At 35.7% G+C, this 20927-nt stretch overlaps 1 protein-coding gene across 1 annotated transcript in view; it reads right to left on the reverse strand.

Annotated features, from left to right (window-relative positions):
- Positions 1 to 422: 422 nt before the first annotated feature.
- Positions 423 to 20927, reverse strand: part of BRMS1L (BRMS1 like transcriptional repressor) — a 21396-nt gene continuing 891 nt past the window's right edge. Inside the window, exons 2-10 of the mRNA XM_026849118.1 lie at positions 13805 to 13895; positions 12556 to 12683; positions 9726 to 9805; positions 7543 to 7639; positions 7067 to 7150; positions 5016 to 5080; positions 3510 to 3549; positions 2516 to 2642; positions 423 to 822 (exon numbers count right to left, since the gene is read on the reverse strand). Of these exons, the coding sequence (XP_026704919.1) occupies positions 699 to 822; positions 2516 to 2642; positions 3510 to 3549; positions 5016 to 5080; positions 7067 to 7150; positions 7543 to 7639; positions 9726 to 9805; positions 12556 to 12683; positions 13805 to 13893 (834 nt within the window). The 5' untranslated portion in view covers positions 13894 to 13895 and the 3' untranslated portion in view covers positions 423 to 698. The remainder of the gene's footprint in view (positions 823 to 2515; positions 2643 to 3509; positions 3550 to 5015; positions 5081 to 7066; positions 7151 to 7542; positions 7640 to 9725; positions 9806 to 12555; positions 12684 to 13804; positions 13896 to 20927) is intronic.

A 20927-nucleotide genomic window follows, 5' to 3' on the forward strand; every position in this document is an offset into this window, starting at 1 on the left:
CCAGATATATGATTTCTGGGGAAATATTTTCCTTTTGAAAAAAAAAAAAAAAAAAAAAAATCACCAACGATTTGTTTTTTATAGAATAGGGTCCTAAACTAGAAAAGTGCTCCTCAAAAAATGTAGCTCAAAATACTGGTTTTATCTCATTACAAGCTATATAGTAAACCTTACAAAATATAACACAGTCAGTAATAGCAGAGCTGTCAAGGACAATAATTTTAATAAAACGGTCCACTTTGAATAAAATAATGCTTATGCATGTTACAATCTATTCAAAAGCAACAGCTGAACAGGCTAAATTTACATCCACAAGAGAAGCATGACATGTTCACTGAAAATGAAGTGAGTTGCTGGTAATTATGTTTATCATTTTTATCATACCAACTGGTCACCAATGGAATTTTTTTTTTTTCCTCATATTGACAAATATGAGAATTTCTGAGCAATTATTCTTGAAGACCATACTTCATATCTTAGGCACTGAACCCAATTTAGATGTAAAATGTTTATCAAAATGATTTTGCATCCTCAGGTTTCTGAAGGTGATCCATATGAAGTTTACATACAGCACTACAAATACACATCAGATACTGCTGTAAATTTATAAGGAATACAAAACACTGTTAAATACAACTTTCAGCCCATGGCACGTCAAGCATGGCAATACCACTTGTTTCATATCTGGCTAGCTACTGTCAGTTGTGGTTATGCTTTATTGAATATTTTCCTTTCTGTAGCTGAGAAATATATAGCTTGGACTTGCTTCCATCTGGTCTTTTAAACCAAACTTCATCGTGGTTAATTGTTGTAATTATGGCACTATAGGAAATGAGGGAAGAAGGGTCAGGGGAAGAAAAACAAGAAGAATTTAGAAACCTTATGAGCTAATAAATAACCTCAAAACATTTCCATACAGTAAATGAAAATATACGTTATTTGTAAATGCTTTCCCCAAAATATACTGGCTTCACTGGATAGTTTTAACAGAATTCTTTGGTAACTGCATTTGTCTTTAGTGAAGGGGGTTAATTTTTCAGCCATCTATTTTCTTCTCCTATGAGAAAACCCTCACATGTACAAATATTTTGATTATTTTAAAGAACAATAGTCACCCATAGGAAAGAACAACAACAACAACAACAGACTACCTGTGGTAAAACACAGATCTGTTGGAATACGACCCAAAAAGTACTTTGTATACAAAGTATTTAGATAAAAGTTAAACAGATGAAGCCCAAGATTTAAAGCAGAAAAAAAAATTCATCTGTTAGTCATTATACCAAGATCGTAAGAAATAAAGTCAAAGTCTGATTTACTGAATCATTCTTACATGAACCCTGCTTTTATGCTCCTTGTTCACTATTTGTACTAAGGTTTACCACACAATCCCCTCCACATACGCCCTAGGAAAAAAACCTTTTTTTAAAAGTAGAATTGATGACAGAAATAAGCTCAAAACCACAGAATAAAACAGTTAATGGAAGAAAGATCTATCACATACTGAGTGTGACAAAATTCCCTCCAGGAAACTCTTCAGCCTTAAAAGTTGCTGAAATCTTAAAAGGCAGGGAAAGTTCCACTGTATGCTTCCCCTGTTAAGCATCATCTTTTGGCTATTTTGTCAGACACTGGATACTAAGATTATTTTTTTTTTTGGCCCAATATAACTTCTATGTTCTGCTGTACTAAGTCAGACTTTTTAAAATTTATGAAAGAATACATAGTTTACTAAAATACCTTCCTGTTTTAGCCCTGAACAAACACTAAAATAACCAAAATCTGTTCCCCTTGACCACACACAGGGAAGAAAAGAAACAGCCAGTTTTACAGTAAACTGCTGCTATATGAAGTTAATTTTCCTGAGTAGGCATGCGTATTTAATGAACAGTGCATGTAGATTGATTTGCCCTATTCAGTAAAAGGTAAGATATACATTTAAATTAAATCTTGTTTTAAATATACCCACCTTTTAGAATTTACAAATATTACATACATAGAAAATACATTTAGATATTTTAAACATTCAGCTAAATTTGCACTCTAATGTTCAGATTGTTCCCAGGTAGTACCTTTGTTAAGAGAAGGAAATACTGTAAAAAAAGTTCCACCTCTTTCAGAGCATTAATCAACTGAAAACAAAGCTTATCTTTAATGGTATAAAGTATTCTTCCATGATTAAGTATTTTTGGGTGGGCCAACAGATCATATTCTCAAAGCAAAAAAATCCCAAGATACCCAAAAAAGCTTACTCAAAAGGCTGTTCAAAAATTAATAAGAGCTTAAATGGTTAGTGAGATCCTAACTTGACAAAACATCTCATTACCTTCAGTGAAGTCCTGCCTTTACTGGCCTCTCTCAGAAGTCCAGTGCTCAATCTTCTTTGATAATACCTATCTTCCAAGGTGAACTAATAAATGTTACTGAGGTGGCAAGTATTTTGAAACCAGACTTATTCTTCAATGCCATCTTATCTATTCCTTAACAAGAATGTACAGAGCTGAGTACACATTACCTTGTAGGACATTCATCCTTCTTATCAATGCATATCGTCTGTCCACGTCCATACCACTCTCCGTCATAATAGAGTCTTCCTTCTTCAGATCTAGCACTGTGTAGATGCTTTTCTAATTTGACAGGTGCTAAAATGATCAATAAAAGTGGTTTAATACTGACTTGGCAGAAGTCAGATGTTTAAACACCCTTTCATCAAGTCATTTATGTATAATACACATTTTTTCCATTATCAAAAGTAGTTTCTTTCTTAATAATTGCAAGAATGCAAGAAAATTGGAATTAAGATACCTTTTTATATCCAGTCAGAAAAATTAAAAGTTATGTTTCCATTTTCAGACAGAAGCTATCTTCCCCATCACCTTCATATCTGTGATAGGAATTTTCACAAATCAAGTAATGCAATATAGGGAAGACTTCAAATGGAAGAACCTGAAACCTCTTCATCAGCATATTACCACAACATGCAAGTCATAACACATCACTAAAGAAATATACCACCTGCTTGCCTCCCCTCCCTTTCCTCCTTACTCGCCACTTCCAAGTATTTGATTTTACCTAGCATTAATGTGCTTCTTACCTCAGTGCCAAGTACCAGTTACCACTCCTTTCCCATAGACTACTTTTTCAGTGCTGTAGCTTGCAGTGAATGTGGGCATCCTTTAGAATGCACTCCTGAGGCCCAGATGCCCTCAGTTTCCTGCTTCATCTTGTGTCAACACTGGCATAGCTTGCAAATATTGTCTAACCCACTTTTAGAAGTCTAAATTTTAACTGATAATTTTCTAGAATTCAAGTGTCAACACAATCATCAGCAATCGAGCTACAAGTATCAGCACCTGAGAAAAGGGAAAGATAAAAGCCACATCTTCCAGCTATCCCATCCTGTCCTCCATCACTATACCAGGGCTAAAATAAATATGATCTACCTAGATGAGTTTGCATTGTTGCACACAGCAAGTTCTCTCTTGTGAAACCAGACAATGTTTACTTACGTTCTGGCTTTACTCTGTGTGGCCCCAATGTAGCCATTGCCTTGAAACACAAAAGAATATTAAGTTAGTTAGCAAGCCCGGTCCTTTTTTTCTTAACTGCCAGCTTTAACTGTGAAGTTATGTGCAGTGTAGCTCAGGATACTTGCTTTTACATACAAAAACCACAATCAGAACAAATCTAAAATAAAAGTGTGTTCAGTGGTGACTCAGCAACTAAATAAAACAGCATGTTGAGGGTGAAAAAAAAAAAATCATCTTCTTACTAAGTTTTGATTTCAAGTAACTCAGGAGATTTTTCTAAATTAAATCCTCAAAATTGCTGTTATGTAATTCTGTCAAGAAAATACAAAATTACATGAAGTCATTCTGAAAAACAAAATGCTATATGAACACCCTACTCTTTTGATTTATACTTGATAATCATAAATACATAAATTTTCTCTCATGAGAACTCTAGATCGCATGTAGTATAAAAGCAGGTTTTAAAAAAAACTCTAAGAGTTTTTTGGGGTTGGTTGTTTTTTTGGTCTTTTTTAGAAGTTATTTCCAGAAAAGGCAAAATCCCCAGTAGATTCTGGGTTTGTTGCTACTGTTTAAAATCATGTCACACTACAGGAAGGAAACTGAAGGAAAGCTCTTTTGTGTCTATTCCCCTGATACTGTAGGAAAAGTCAGAGAAGTTTTCACACAGGCATCACATTTTACTTCTTGTTTAGGAAAGTATAAACAAGAATATATTACAAGTATAAAGCAGGATGGAAACTAACTCAAAGCCATTTTCCATCAAGTTTTTGAATTCACATAAGTAGTTTCTTATATAAGCTGGGAAGCACTAGGGTATGAGGGGAAATTTTCTGAGTGCAGGTGCAAGGCAAGGATAGCAGTTCATTACAGCAAGTTAACGATATGACAAAGATCTGAAAAAAGTAATCTGGGCTTAAAAGATGGATTTATTTTTTCAAATACATCAATTTGTCAAACTAATTTCTCTTCCTGTAAACCCTGATACTCTTATAATCTGGGAAAAACATAGCGTTTCACTTTATATTAAAAAAAAGCTATAAGGAAAGGTCGAAGCATAGTAATAATCACAAAATAAACTATTTACCATGGGAAAACATACCGATTATACATATTTTTTAAATCTTAATTTAAAACAAAATCCTACTGAACTATCCTAGTTTCTACCCAATTATGCTAGACTATGAGAAAGTAGATCCTCCTGACACAGGCTTTAGGCTCACTTTATAATGGAAAATTACAAACTACCCATTTTAGAGATAACCTCTTCCACCACTTCATTGGATTCCTCTGCATAATTTGGGTAGAATCAGAAAAAGTAACAATAACACAGCTTGAACCAGAATGATTAGCTGACTACTGAAGAAATAAAATTCTATTTAGAGTTTTGATCATGTAAGAAACACATTTACATATTTTTAAGAGGCAAAAGGACAAGAATCCAAACAAAACCCACAGCCACTAGCATTCATCCTTTCATCTTACCTTCCTTATTGTTGTCCAGTCTTCAAGTATATCAAGGTCTTGCAACATATAAACTATATAGGGACGTGGAAAAGTTAGGGAAAACTCAAACTCTTTTAAACAGCAATAATAAAAAAATTCTAATGTAGAAATTCAGACTACTGGAGTTCAACGTGATGACAAGATAAACAATTGTGAACTAGTCATTCCACCCCTAACAGTTCCAAAAATCATTCTATTTGCAATACAACAAATTACAGTTAAAAGTCACTGCAAAATCAATATATCACTGCAAATCAGCATGTATACTAGTATCCGCTTTAATAAAATCATTATTTTCACAGTATTATGCATCATATTTCTTTGAGAGAAAAGTGTAGACAGTATATCTCTGAATATCAAATATCCTGAAAACATCAAGTAGAAAGGCAAAGCCCCTTCCTGGAACTATCAACTGTAAAAATACTGTATTAGAACAATATGTGAACTTCAAAACAAAACTCCATATAGCACTACTATTCCAACAGTCTTGAGTTTTTAGTTTGTTTCTCCCCATTTTGTCTCTGATAAACAAGGTTAGAAAAAGGTGCTATGAACACTTAAAAGTTAAATCTCCTAAAATAGGATATGAAAGCTTTAACTTACATTCCATTTGAAATTTTAAGAATCTTTAGCCATTTTCAAATTTGGTTTTCCTCTACATAGCAAAGAATTACAAATCAAAAGCCACGTAAAATTTCTAGGTATTTGCTTTATACAGATCTGTACAAACTGACAGGTTCACAACTATTTTAAAATCATAAACAAAAAGAGCAAATTCATTTATTTCACAGCTGAAAGGATTTTCAGCCTCATGAATTACCTGAAATTGCTGGGGTTTTAGACCTAATACTCTATTAGTAAGTTCTACTTGGAATGTATTCTAAAATGGCAAGGTAGCTCCTAACTGACAGAAGCTGATGCTACTTATAGGCACATCCTGAAGAAAAAAGATGACCAAAACAACCTAGCACTGACATTGCTAGAAGGAGGTAAGAAACTAATGAAGCCACTTGTACCTGAATTAATACCACTTGGCTTTTAAGTACTAGTTAAAAAAACACCTCTACTAAACCAAATTTATGACACATCCTAATGGAAGGACAGTCATTATTAGGACAAATCATCCATCTGGGACATGTTCCAGTAAATCAACCATACTGAATAAAGGTGTCTCAATGATGACAGTTTTTTCCAGAAACTTCTTCACTCCCACCTTCTCCTAATGTTACAAAACCTTGTGAAAGTAGCAGGATTTTCTGCAGCAGCTTAGCAATAAAAAATGGCCTTTAAACTAAATAATGCCAACATGTGGAATTTGGTCTCTTTTAGGTAGTCTCCATGATTCTGGCAACTTCTAAGCCATCATATCTCTGCCTGATGAAAACATGAGGCTGGGGGTAGGATCAGAGAGAATGCTGTTTGCAAAGGCATGTCCTTTCTCTGGAGAAAGAAGATACCATCTCTTAGCTGTTACACTTAAAAAGTTTCAGCTGCACTGCATGCTTGTCAACAGCTATGAAAAAGTAATGAATACAAAATTCTTAAATACTATATGCACCCTACAGGAACTCCAAACTTATGCCCCCCCCCCCCCTCAATTCTTGGAACTCTAAACTTTTAATCAGAGAGGGTTCTAAAGTCTATGGAATTGTTAAGAAGTAATAAATAGAGGTAAAGATGTCGCAGTATGAGAAGCAAAACTATGCAGGAGAAGTTACAGAACTCAAGTAATACTTGCAAACATAATGCCTAACTTTTTTCTGCTTTGGCTTGTAGCTCAATTTTTTGAACAGTTAGGAAAATCAACTTTTAGAAATAGTCTATGAAACTAGTAGTTAAATATGAGAATATTAATTTCAATTTTCATAATGGAATGTGTCAACATGGTTTCTCTGAGTTAGAGTAATATCTGCCATGCAAAAATCAATTTTGAGAATGCATTAGCACTTCAACTTGCTATTAATGACATAGGTAATAAGACTAGCTATAAAACACTACTAGAAAGAACAATGATTTCAGTACAAGGATATCTGATACAACAACAGGTTTCTTCTTATCTGGACTGAATGGGTCCTTCCTTTTCTTCCTGGACTGTAGCTCATCATTCCATAATTCTGAAAAGACGCAATAAGAACATGCTATAAATCAGCAATATTTACATGTTTAGCCCTTTTTCAGCAGAAAACATTGTCCAAAAATTAAAAATTTTTTGGTGAGATGCTCTTTCTGAACAGAATGAAGGTGTTACATGATTATATAGATATAGATTAATACTCTCAAAATACACATGCGATGCTGACATTACTAGACCAAAGTTTGCTTTAAGCTTAAACTCAACCCCCCACCCAAAGTTTACAACTGAATAGCATTCTACTAGATAACCTGAAACTCACCAGACATATTATTTGTGCAGTCAACTAATCAGTAGGTACCAGAAGATTTAAAAACAAAACAAAGCAACACCAAACAAACAGAAAACCCCCAACAACTTTGAATTTCCATTCACCTGAGGTGATGTCAATGCTATGGCGGTCTTCTTCAAGTCTTCTAATCTTCTCTTCTAGTTCACTTTGTACAGTATCATATAACAGAAGCTTTTCACTCTGAAAACGCACGGAATTACACATTTTTATATGACTAAGTTCTACCATCTAAATATATATATAACAATTTAAAGCCTCAGTGGAATGAAGGTAAGAGTAGCTTTAAGTGAAAATGCTTCAGAAGCCATAAAGCATGTGACATTTCCCTCTATCCACTTTCTTAGCATGAGATCCTGACTCCTTAAAGACAGCATGCTCACTTGGCATAAGTGTAAATATAGTTATCAAATATCAGTGCCAAGAATAACAAGTATATAAAAGCATACAGCTAGACCTCTAGCATAACTGTTTGTATTTTGACATAAATACAGTATTTTCCTTTCGGATAGCAAAGCCAGAAAAACACTGAACTCTCTAAACCAGTAACACGGAATTAAGCTGAGACCCAAGCCTCAAGGAAATAAATTTACTGTTCTTTCATAAGCTTGCACATTTCCTAAAACACAAGTAGAAAATACAACTGATTGCTACATTTCAAAGTTCATTTTCACTGAGCAACATCTTTAACTCTGGCAATCAAAAAGAGCTTGGACTTCCTGAAAAAACAGCTCAAGCAGCACAACTCACTGCATCTAGCTATGTGCTGCCATGTCTCTGCCAGAAGTTGCAGCCGTAGAGCCAAGTTAGCAGATGTCTGCACCTCAACTGCTCCTGCCCATAGCACAGAATACTTTACCAGAAACTTACCTTTACCAATGTTCAAGCTAGTATGCTGGAGTGAAGCAAAACAGTTGAGGAATAGATGAAAACAAAGAACTCTGTTCTACTAAATGGCTGTCATGTTCACCATTCCCTTCAAGTTACAAAGTGCTTAAATTCCAAAGACTTCCTTTCATATATTTTTCAAACCCCAATTATAAATAAAAAAATCCTAGTGGAATTGAAAAGGCAGAAGACTCTCACATATACCTGAAACACCAAATGAGTGTTATCTGTTCTGAGACCATTTTAAAATTCCATTTAAAAATAAAACAGTCTTTGTGTTTAGACAACTGTTTTGCTTTAAGCACTTGGTGACAAATAAGATGTAAAAAGGTGCTACAGGCATCAGAGGCATTCTTGCTGAACTCTTATATTCCAGTGGAACAGTGACTCTACAAGCAGCACTGCTGACTTTAAAGAGCTTTTACCCCCAGAGACCCTTATATGAATATTTGAATTCTGAAGATTTCACAATAGAAACGTAATAGCAAAACAAGGGACAAGGAGCACCTTAAATAGGAGTAATATATAGCCAAAGCAAATCATTCAATCACGGATGAGAAACCCTGTCAGTCTTAAAAGATTCTGTCCAATCTTAGTATTCACAGGAGCAAAGACAGTCAGTAATGAGTAGTCCCTTCATTATACCTTGTTCTTCCCCAAGGCATCAAGAAAATCGATTTTCTTTTAAAAAGTACACATGCACATTCTTGCTTGATTGGTATAGGAGGAGCCACAGGCTTCAGGAGTATGGTGAACCACTCAGAAGAAAACACCTTTTAAGCAACTGTAACAGGGGGCTGGGGAGTACTGTAATGCAAACCTCAGGATCTAAGCAGCTATGTTACAGCTTTGGACACGTAATCGAGTACTTATACTACAGTATCCAGTATTTAGATGCTTAAACAGGAATGTTCAAGGAAATATATTTTTCCTGTAACTGCTTCTGTAATGACAACTCTAGCACTAGCTGTCCAAGGCATCTTAAAAGACATTATTATTATTATTGTTGTTGTTGTTGTTAAAATGTAAGGTGCTTTTTGCTAAAATTATGTCAGATATTTTAGTTACTGCTCTTGGTAATCTTTTTATAACAAAGGTTAAAAAAAAATCATGTGGGAATCTATTATAAGAACCTGTTAATGAAAAATAAGAAACCTTAGCTATATTTATATGCAAAGCCAAACTAATATAAAGCTCATTTTTATATGCTTTGAATAACCTCTTATGTGGACTTATATATCACAAGGCAATTGCCTTCAAATAGCAAATAACAGCAGTAATAAAAACATGCACTGAACTTGGAAAGCATTACACACAAAAAAAGTTGGAATGAGATAAAGTTAGATGAGATTAGCTATCAATGTAAAATAGCTGGCACAACCTCACAGTGCTGTCGAGAGGCTTGAATTTCACATTCATACTTGTTCTTCACAGATTCCAGACAAAGCTCTCTATAGATACCTGTAATCAGACATATTACAGCAATATTACTTTTTTTAGCTTATATTTGATTTCAGAATTCTCTTTTAAGCCTGCATGTTCCAAAATACGTACATACGGAAAAATACATATGTATTATGTATCAGGTACTTAGAGTGGCTGGCTGCTTTACCAAGCAAGAATAAGAAAAAGTAACCCCTTAATTTAAAAGACCTGAGTAAACATAAATGCTATTTTAACATTTTGTCTTCCGCAAATTACACCAGCAGTCATGCTAACTTTACAAAAGATGTCTATTTCATATTTCTGATCAAATTATACTAGATATCCTCAGTTTTCAAATCCATGAAGTACTAAATGGCCTCTTCTATTTTGTAATTAGAGTTTTAAATAATGTTTTGGGGTTTTTAAATAGATAGAAAACTGAATGAAAGAACAAGTTTTTACAAATTAATATTTGGAATAAGGCTTACTTTATAATGCATGACCTTAATAAATCACATCAATTAATAAGGCTCTGTTCCATTCTTAGAAACAGCCACCTTACAATACAAAGGATACTGCTTCTGAGAATTAGAAGCATTTCTTATACATTCCTGAAAAATGTGTATATTAAACACGCAGCTGAAAAAAATCTGAAAGGTATCTGAAATGTAGTATCTGGCAAGTATAGATAGAACCTGATTTAATATAGTCAATGCATTCAACAAAAAAATACTTAAAATGTTCCAGATTACCATCTTGAGGAGCTAAATTTGCACACATGCTCGTGCTGTCTAGCAACTTAAGAACTCCCCAAAACAACTTCCCTTCGAATTCAGTTGACTATAAATTAATACAGTATAAGAGAAACAATGCTGTTACCTGCAACTTCTCTGAAAAAGAAACCATGAAGTATTATGCCAATCATCCTTCAACTGTGAAGTCACTTTTGACCTAGAGTTCCAAATGTTTTCTTCTTAGATCAGTATGTTATGCTGACTTTTTTTTTTTTTAATATTTATGGCTGACTGACATATATCTAGGTCTACCAATTTATAATCACTGCTTATCTGCCTGAAACTGAGCAGAATGGGTATGAATATTTCTAGAAGAAACACTCATAATTCTGACATGCTGAAGTAGTCAATATCCACATTTTGTGTGAACAGAGCTCAGTGCATTAGAGAGCAGAGGAACACAAGTTTAGTTTTTAATCACAGATGCAATTATATCTGTAGTTTAGCTAAACATAGTTTAGTTTTTGGGGTTTTGGGGTTTTTTAACCCTTTCATCCCCTCTCTCAGGTAGAAGTAGGTCCTTAGGAGTTACCTGCTGGAGTTCAAGTCCTGCTGCTACCCACTTTTGTCAAGGCTCTCAAACAGTAAGAGCAAATAAACCTGTTCTGCATTTTTTTGCTTGATCTGCAATAATTTTATCAATCTCATTGAGTTGAAGACAAAAGGAAAAAAAAAAAAAATCCTGATTTCTAGTCTTGACTTCAAGGAAACCTTGAACCTTCAAGGAAAGGGCAGCTTTTGCCCTGGGCTCTTTTTACTTTGGAACACAGATCTTCAGTGCTGCTGAAGACAAATCAGAAGAATCTGTAATATTCTGCCAATCCATACCCACCTAGATGAAAGCACCGACAGCCAGCCACATTTAAAACTGAAAATCAAAAGCCTAAATTAAGGCTTCTTTTATATCAGAATTCTGCAAGTTCACCTGCAAATCTTCTGTGAGGCCCAAGTGGGCTACTTAGGATTAGTCAAGTCAATTTGGGTGAAGATCTTAAAACCCAGAAATTCTGGGTCACCACCTGAGGAAAAAAAGCATTATGGAAAAGACCAGGAGGGATAGAAATACAAAAGCATTGGCCAAAAGTTTTCATATACTCTTCATAGCCTACAGTTAAAAGTACCAATGAAGGCATACTGAGTAGCACTGAAGTAGCATTAGTATAATGAGAAGTGGGCTTTCCATTTTCCAGTTTCCCTGCACCATGCTTCTGATTAATTTCTTAGGAAAGACACTGGCATAGCATCTCTGGCTGGAGAGTTCACAACTGTCTGCCTTTTGGCTCTCTGACAGCCTGTGTTAGGTGACACTTAAGACAGCTGAATTATTCCTAAGGGAGTTGAGCTATAACATGAAAAAGAATTTACAGTAGAGAAGTACAGAACTTCATCCTCCTGTAATACCACTGTTCCATATGACTATATGGTTGTATCCTGGAAGAAGAATTCTTTCCTGCTTCTTCTATGAGCATAACACCTATCTAAATACTAGTTTTAATAATTAAAATGCAGCTTAGATAAAAGCTACTAAGGACAAGAATTTTCCTCCTTCTCGAGATGGAGCAGAAGAAACACAGACTAGAAGAGCAGGAAAAACATGATCATCTAAAATGATCTGTCAAGCACTTCATGAGATAGCAACTACATACCTCATCATTTCAACAGTGACCAGGGTGCACTTGATCCCAAACCTTCTGACTAATAAACATTATTAGCGTTTTTAATTCAGTAATTTTGTGCTTACTACACAAAGACAGACAGCCATTAAATGAAATATAAAAAAGCTGTAATTTTAGCATGATGTTATCAGGCAACTTGTGCAAAGATGTAAGCAACCTATTCATTTTGACTTGAAAATCATTCTACATTTAAAACTATGCCACAGTATTTCTAACTTTAAAACACACTCCTTTAACAGTTCTAAAGGAAAAAGATTGACCTTAAAATGCCTAGCAAGTTTATACTGTTGAAACAATACTCATTTTAAATGCCTACCTGCCACCTTGGTTCGGATTTGCATATTTTCTTGTAAAGCTGCCAACGGTTCTAAATATTCAGGTGCTTTTCCAGCTATGACTTCTTGAAGTTTTGCATCCACCTGGCTTAATCTTTCTTTGTAAAGTCTTAGAATAATAGAAATTTAAAAAGATTTATTTTATTTAAAAACAAACACAACTCAGAAGAAATATTTTAAAAAGAACTATTCTGCATCTCTTTGTTAATGTTATGGAACATCCACTGAAGCAAAGTTAAGATTTGTTACCATACACATTTTCTTTTTGAACAATATTCCTCAAGCCTATTAAGCCTTTCTGGAACACACATGCAGACAATCAGAAGTATAAAAAGTAAAAATAAAATTAAATGTATCTCTATCTCTTAGGAAGAAGAAAAAAAAATTGCACAGCTGTTAATGGGATTAAGATGGAGTAAGAGGTGAATCAACATGGAAAAGGGCAGGAAAGGGTGCTACAACACATAAGAACAATATGGCTTATATCATGGGAGAGAAAGACGTTTTGTGGATAGAAACGCCCATTTTCTTTCACCTATCTGCTCCCACCCTACCATAAACCAAAGAAAAAGAGAGGCAGGCTCTTACTGAAGCAACCCTCATTTCATCTCCTGTGGAAATCCACATATTGCGTACTATCACATATATCACAGGATAATTTGTAACTGACATCTTCCATTCCTGCCAAAACGAAGTGTATTTAAAATATTTTTACTTTAACTAAAATTCATTCCTTCTATAAAAGCTGATATTTACTGGCAGATAATGAACAAATCTGTTTGCATTTTGAATGTATTTTGCATTTTCATTTGTAACAACTATAAAAGCTGCTGTGATACCCTGAAAAAAACCCCTAATTATTTACTTAGCAAATACAGTGCTTGGGTCTGTCCCACATATATATATATAAGGATGAGAAAGATCTTGAGTAAATAAATTATGAGTTTCCCTAAAATCACAGTTCTTTGGTTCTGCTAAGGATTTTGATATAATAGACCACACCAGCCCTTCACAGAAATAACACTTCAAAACCATTCTTACAGCAAAACAGAAAATAAATACATAAAAGTATTTTGGAACAACTACCTGAAAATAATTTCAGAACTCCCAAACCTTATTCTTCTCCAAAATTAGCATCCACATATATGAATGACAAGAAACACCAGCCCCACACAATGTTCTCATGGAATGGACCCTTAAATGGGGCACTTAAAATATTAAAATACTTACTGATCTTTAAGGTCTGTAAATTGTTTTTCAAGATTGGACATTTCATCTAAACACTCCATTCTTCTTCTTTCACAGTCTTCATCATCCATTTCTAAAAATAAAAAAGGTAATTTATTTTGAACAATGTAATGTATAAACAAATAAAATTGATATTTTGTTTCTAGTGAATCTGAAGCAACCCTGAATTTCAGCCATGAATAGATTATCCATTATATTATTATTATTATAGCAGAATATGAGAAATCACTTTCTATATAAACTACAAAGTAAGAAACTTTGATTGAACTCCAGAAGAAACCCCATAAACAGCAATTTCTCTTCTTCAAAACAGGAAACATCACATTTAAGAGATTAAACTTCATGACTGATAATACAAAATGTACCTAAGAATGCATGAAACAAGAAAACTGAACATTGTATATCACACCAGATGAAAGGCACCCTTAAGCATGAAGGGTTATTAGCCACCACTGAAAATTCAAGTGTATCCTGAGTTAGTATGAGCAAAAGCAACACCTGGAAAGCAAGCATAATTCAATGTTACATTACATTTGTCATATAAAATTCAAGGTTCTGTTTTATTAATATCAAATTTTCTTAAAACGTAACAGAGTTTTGAAAACAGGTTTCATCCTGTTCAATTGGGAGAGAACTTTGAAGTTGAAATATTAATGTAAAAATATCTGTAGTTCATCTTAATGATCATTTAAAATTATTTCATTTCTAATGAAACACTTCCTAACCTGCAAAGTCTAGAATTCTACAGAAACTTGATTTTATATGCTTTTATGCAGCAAGAGTAATTAACATTAAACTCCACAGTTTTTGTTTTAATTTATATTCCTGATTTTTTTCCTTATTTACCTAGTGAACTTAACTGTAAAGTATAATAAATACCCACTTTTTGGCCAAAAAAATTGCCACTTGCCATAGAGACATCTGATGTTACTAATTCAGTTGTTAACCTCCACTGCCTTTTCTTAGATTAGGAAACAGAAACTAAGCTACAAAATTCTTGACTTTTTCCCATCTTTACCAGAAGAAAAAAAAAAAAAAGGGGGGGTTGTTAAGTAATATTCCAAAGTTAGAGATGTCCTGAAACTGCTTTATAGCAGCAGTATCTCCAGGAATTTGCTCTTTACAGTTATGGTAAAACTGACCAATTTATCAAGCAGTAGAAGACATGCAGCTGGGATGACCATGCAGTCAAGGAACTCGGTCTGAACTCCTGCAAACAGGACAGGTGTATGAGAGAAGGGGCTTGTTCTATGGAGGCCACATCCATCTAAGCAGTTACCCTGACAAAAATCCTAACTCCTGACAGAAAGGCAAAGCACGATCCTGAACCAAGCAGACACAGCCAAGACTCATTCTTCTAGACTATAAACAACTCTGAGCCTTTTGCTTCTTCCTCACATTTTTCCAACTGACAGGTTTAAGTCCTTTATGGTGTCTCCTATACCAACTACAGAAAGCATCATGAAAAGTGTTCATCCTTATTGTTTTGTAAAAGACTACGGCAATTTGCAAAGCCGTTGAGCTGAAAGGAGTAGTTTCAGCGCCAGCATAGCTACTTCGGAGGATCTGATTAACTCAGATCTTCCACTCAGACCTTTCAGTGTATGAAATTTTCTGCACATACTTCCTTCCTGAAATCATCACAAGCTTTTAAGACTAAAAACTACATTAGCTCGCTCTGCCTGTATATGAAAACTAACAGGCAGGTGGAGCAATATTAATCTGTATTACAACAGTACCTGCAAGTCCAAATCAAAGACCTATTGCAGTTTATCACATTACAATTAGTACAAGCAAAAAAGACAGCATGTAAAAAGTTTTAAAACATGATATAAACTGAAGTATTTGAAAGCAGAGCAAAAAAATTTAAAGAGAGAACTTCAAAATATACATTGAATGCTTAGCACACGGGGGGGGGCGCGAAAGAGTATCAGGCTCTTAAGAGCCAATATTTTATTTTAAAAGTGTTCTCAAAAGTAAGGCAGATCTTGAATCCCCAAATAAGGCTGAAAATCAGTTTAAAGAGCAAAGTTTTATTTGGCTGTCCAATGTAATACTCAAGCCAAAACTGACTGGGCAGCTTTCAACTTGGCCAGATTTAAGGAATGGGACAATCATACTACTTGAAAAGTTGTCTAAAGTATTTATGTAATATAAAAATAAAGCTTATGTTAAATTAGAAGGCAACTCCCCATGAAGCCAGACAGGAACAAGCACTAGGATACTGACAGTTCTCCCACTTTATTCTCACACTCAAATACATATTTCAGATGTGTTCAGCTATGCTTTTGGTAAGTATGTTTTAGTAATGAATTCACTCAGTAGCTTTTCACAGAATTACAGAATCATCAAGGTTGGAAAAGACCTTGAAGACCATCTAGTCCAACCATTAACCTAACATTGACAGTTCTCTAATTCTTTAAGAGATTCTCTAAATTCTTTAAATTAACATGGATTCTATTGTTTATGTATGTTTAGGGACTACAAATCAAAGAAAACAGAAGATCTGAACTGTAACTCTGGCTGGGGATCAGTGCAATACCCACTGTTAGAGGGCAAGGGGACTGCATCTTACATTTAAACTTGTGTTGCAAGGAAATTATAATGCATTAGTATCTGAGGGTACAGCTGACTCTTGTAGATACTGAAATACACAGCACTCTCCAATCTCCCCTCAGCTATGTATATACTGAAAAGTCTTTGACTTTCTGCCCAGAAGTCTACATTCTACCTATCATTCATACTGAATAGCAATTCACATGCTAAGTCACTCTTCAATTGTTTCACCTTTATTCTGCCTCCAGTAAGATTCATAAAGTGAAGATTTTCAGAGTCCTTTAATCTTTAATTCCTCAGTTATAGAACTTCTTCCCCATAGCCTTAAACAACATATGGATGGGGGAATATGCAGTACTGAAAAAGAGGTTTTAGGATCTATTGTCATGGATTTCCAGTTGAAAATGTACATCACTGGAGGCAGAAGATTCTTCATTTAATATTAAAACACTTGGTAATTGGCCCATCCTGTCACAACACTTCAGATTTCCCATAAAGTTTCATACCGCACAAAGTATTTACTATATTTTTAAACACTTTCAAAATCACAGTCATTCATTTCCTACTACATTCAAGCAGTCCAACTCAGTAACTAGGGCAGCCTGGTTTAAAGACAAAAACCCCATAATACTTAAAATTTAATAGCACCTAAAATAGCTTTTTTTAATAAGCTGTGGCCTATATAAAGTGCTCTAAAAAATGGCCAAATTATCTTCTGGGATGATGAGCATAACTTGTGGGGGGTTTATTCATCCCTAATATGCTGTTCTACATTCTGGTCAATAAAATACCCTATACTAAATATATAGTATCAAAAGGAATGGGATAGAAACAGCATCAGCTCTCAAGGACAAGTTATACTTCTTCTAACCCCACCTTCTGTATTCTCAGGCATCTACTGGGAAAAAAAAAAAAAAAAGGCTCGATGCAAGTAAAGCAAATGACTAATTTAACAAAAAAAATCCTTTCCTTCAAAATATTTTTTTCTTATTAGTACTAATTTTAATTAAGACATTTCTTGCAGTGCTAATCATCTCATGTCTGTAGGAGCAATATACTTCCACAGAGAACGTTTGTATTTGTCAAGACACTGAGACAAGCATGTAATTTCCTGTAATCATCGCTTTTTAAGTGCTCCTTTAAAAGCATTTCTCTGTGGAATGCAACAGAAATTATCCAGAGAGCTTCTTGTATTGTTTTAAAGAAACATTCACACACTACATTCACTTAAAAGACAATTCCTCCTTCCTGCCCCCTAATCCCAGAAGAAACAAAACCAACAGAATTTTTTTACCTCAGTAAAAATCAACCAAAGCGTCTTTGAGGACATGTAAACTTCAGTTTTCTTTAAAACTATCGATTAGCACAACTACAAATGGGAGTAAAGACAAGTTTTGAAAAAGAGCAAGCTTCAAAGCTGAATACTAATAGGGACAATTCTTTCTTCACCAAAGCCAGAGAGTTGGAGGAGAGAAAGAGTTAAATTTACATCCATTACACTAAGCTCCCTTTTTCACACAGAAAATGACACTTTTTCAGACAGATTAACTAGAATATGAGATGAAGAAAGGGCATTCCCCCACAGCATCTAGCTACAATACAAACTGGAAGGATATGATGGGCTAAGTAAGTAGTAGTTATTGTTGCTCCAGGGCCGCATCAAGGAGTCTTCACTGTTTCACCCACCAGCTGCCCAGTAAGATTGTATATTCCTCCTTTACACTCTCTCTGCTTCCCCTGAAAGATGTAGCAAACTTCATGCATCAGAACTTCTTGAAAAACCTTCTCCATTAATTTCTTATCCAAAATACAGTGTTCCCTTTTTAGCCCATGTACATTTCTGATACTAAAAGAACTGAAGCATGCTTTGGTAAGTCACATCTGAAAGGAACAGAGCAGGCTGCTGTGCAATAAGGACATCAGATACACTTTTTCAGTTTAAAACATGATTACCTTCAACTGTTTACCCTGGTACCTCCACTCAAGTTAACCTTCTTTCCAGAACAACCACCAGCACACACGGATGCTGCTTAATTTAGGTTTCATCAAATCAACCCAAGACAGTTTAGGCACATTCTTCTGGCCTTGTTTTTCAACGTAATCACTTTGAGAGAACAGGAGTAAGGAAAGACTAATCAGCCTTCCTTAGTAGCAGATCTGTAATTCTATCAATAAACCCTCCACATACAACAGCTCAGCTGTATATAAAAGTGGTGCACACCTTTAAGTTTCAGTACAGCACAGCTTTGAAGCCAGTCCTATGCCTGGTCCAGCTTATTGGGTGCTGGGTCACTTTGCAGCAGTTTTGGCAAACACAAACCAAGTTATTTCCCTGTCAAGTTAAACCCAGAGTTTCATTCCAGGTACTTGTAAAATGTGTTCCAATATCTACAGAGAACACAAGAGTTTGAAACAATGACTTGTCCTTCAGGCAGCTTCCAACCAAACATACTCAGTTCAGGCTACAAACTCTGAAATAAACCCTAACTACTTTGAAGATGTATGGGCCTCAGCGCTATCTACTCAGAACTATTTACTCTCTATTCCTATTTTACCAAATCAGTTGCTAATACAGACACAAATAAAATTACTATGCTTATAATAATTTTACTGACTCTTTCAAGCCCATACCTGGATGTAGACCACAGCTCACCGATTGATCTCATGCATAGCATTACATTAGACAGGAGAAGCAAGATCTTCCCTCAGATGAGGGAACTGCCCAGAACTAAAGAACTCCCTATTCCAGGAGACCTCTTGTCTAAACCCATGCAAATCATTAGTCCCAAATTCACAAAAACGTGTAGGTGTCCAGCTAACTGATTTAAACTGGAGGTGTTCATATATTCTCACAAAATCACAGTTTATGACTTCTGCTGCTATTGAGCTGCAGTCTATCTAACCACTGGTTTACATAGACCCCAGTGTCTCTCATTTACATATCAGACTCTTCACTGAGATGTTTTCACTAGCTACATTTTTAATGGGTTATTTTTCTGACACCTTAGCATACAAAGACCCAGCAAGCATTGAAGGCAGTGCAAGAAAGGGGACAGGAAAGCACAGCATACCAGGAAGGGTGGGTAAGGATAGAGACAGGACAGTGGCAGCCAGCAATTTGATCCAGGTGGACAGCCATTGACCAGCAGCCTAACTTGTAAAATGGGGTTCAATCAGCAACACTTGCCAGCTCAAACGCATGGGTGTACAGGGGAGAAAAAGGGGAAAAAGGAAAAAAAAAAAAAAAACAAACCAAAAAAACCGTAACACAGGAAACTCTATATAAACCATGGACAGATTGCCTGGATTTGTGGATTAACCAAGGCCTTTACTGCGGGATCCACTCTGGTGCAGCATGAGTATTAACTGAGATCAAGATTTAAGGGAGTGACTATACTTTCTCCCACTATGGCTGTCACACTTTCCCGGCACTAGTAGAGTCTTCACTCTACTTCTGCAGAATCAGCTTGGCTGTCTCTGTACCATACCTGTGGGGCTCCAGCACCTTGCTAGCCCATGCACAGAACAGACAAGGGCAAGATCCACCAGTCTACATGGAACCACCACAGCAGGACTTTCCCCCAACTGCATCAATCAGTGGGAAGACAAAAGCCATAGGATTTAACATTCAAGATCTCCCAGATCTTTTAACAACAAAAATGAATACTTAACTGTACATCGGGGACTTTAACACACCGAGATAAATCTATCACAAGCCCACATACGTAAAAAATTAATTTCACAGCTTCCTAATTTGTCTAGTTCATTTGTCTAGTCCCATTCCTACTGTGGCAAGCCTGGCACTCATGACACAAGCCAATGTACTACTGCAGACATGGGACAGGATCCCAACAGACCACTCTAAATTTTAAACTGCCAGAAAGAGATATCAAAACCATAGCTAGCACTGAACATGGCCAGTGTTTTTCAACTAGCTCTTCTAGTGACAAAGATCCTGCTTATGGAGTTACTTATGGAGCCCCAGTGACTCCAGAGCAGCAGTGTATGCATCTGATGATCAGTATGTTATCCAGTAAGCGACCATTTTATAATTTATCCCTTGTAAGTACAAGGGAAGTTTGAACAGATAATAACCTCCTTCTAACACAGGAAATTAAGCACAAAAAAGGTAATCCTTTTAAAGATGGATTTTTACCTGCTAATTTCACTTAAAATCTACAGTCCAGAGGAAGCTATGGAAAACGGAAGGGACCTTCAACAGAGCACAGGTTGAAACGCTTTGTAAAAGGCCAAAGGTACCGACAGGGCTTCCAATGACCCCTCAAACACAGGCCTCAAAACATTTAACTGAAACTCACGATTTTGTATTAAAGAAAATACATACATATATACACACACGTATGCCTGTATTTTGTGTCCCTGTACGCACACGTACATACATACGTATGCATGTATGCCAAGCCTGTAAGTGCAGACCTTCGCGAGCACCCCCCCGCCCCGGGCCATGCCCTCAAGCGCAGCAGGGCACAACCCACAGCACCTACACGGAGCGGCCCGGCCCGCCAAGCCCGGGTGCCAGCCGGCTCCG

The sequence above is a fragment of the Athene cunicularia genome, assembly GCF_003259725.1.
Source record: "Athene cunicularia isolate RWA chromosome 5 unlocalized genomic scaffold, athCun1 chr5_part1, whole genome shotgun sequence".
Lineage (NCBI taxonomy): Eukaryota > Metazoa > Chordata > Aves > Strigiformes > Strigidae > Athene > Athene cunicularia.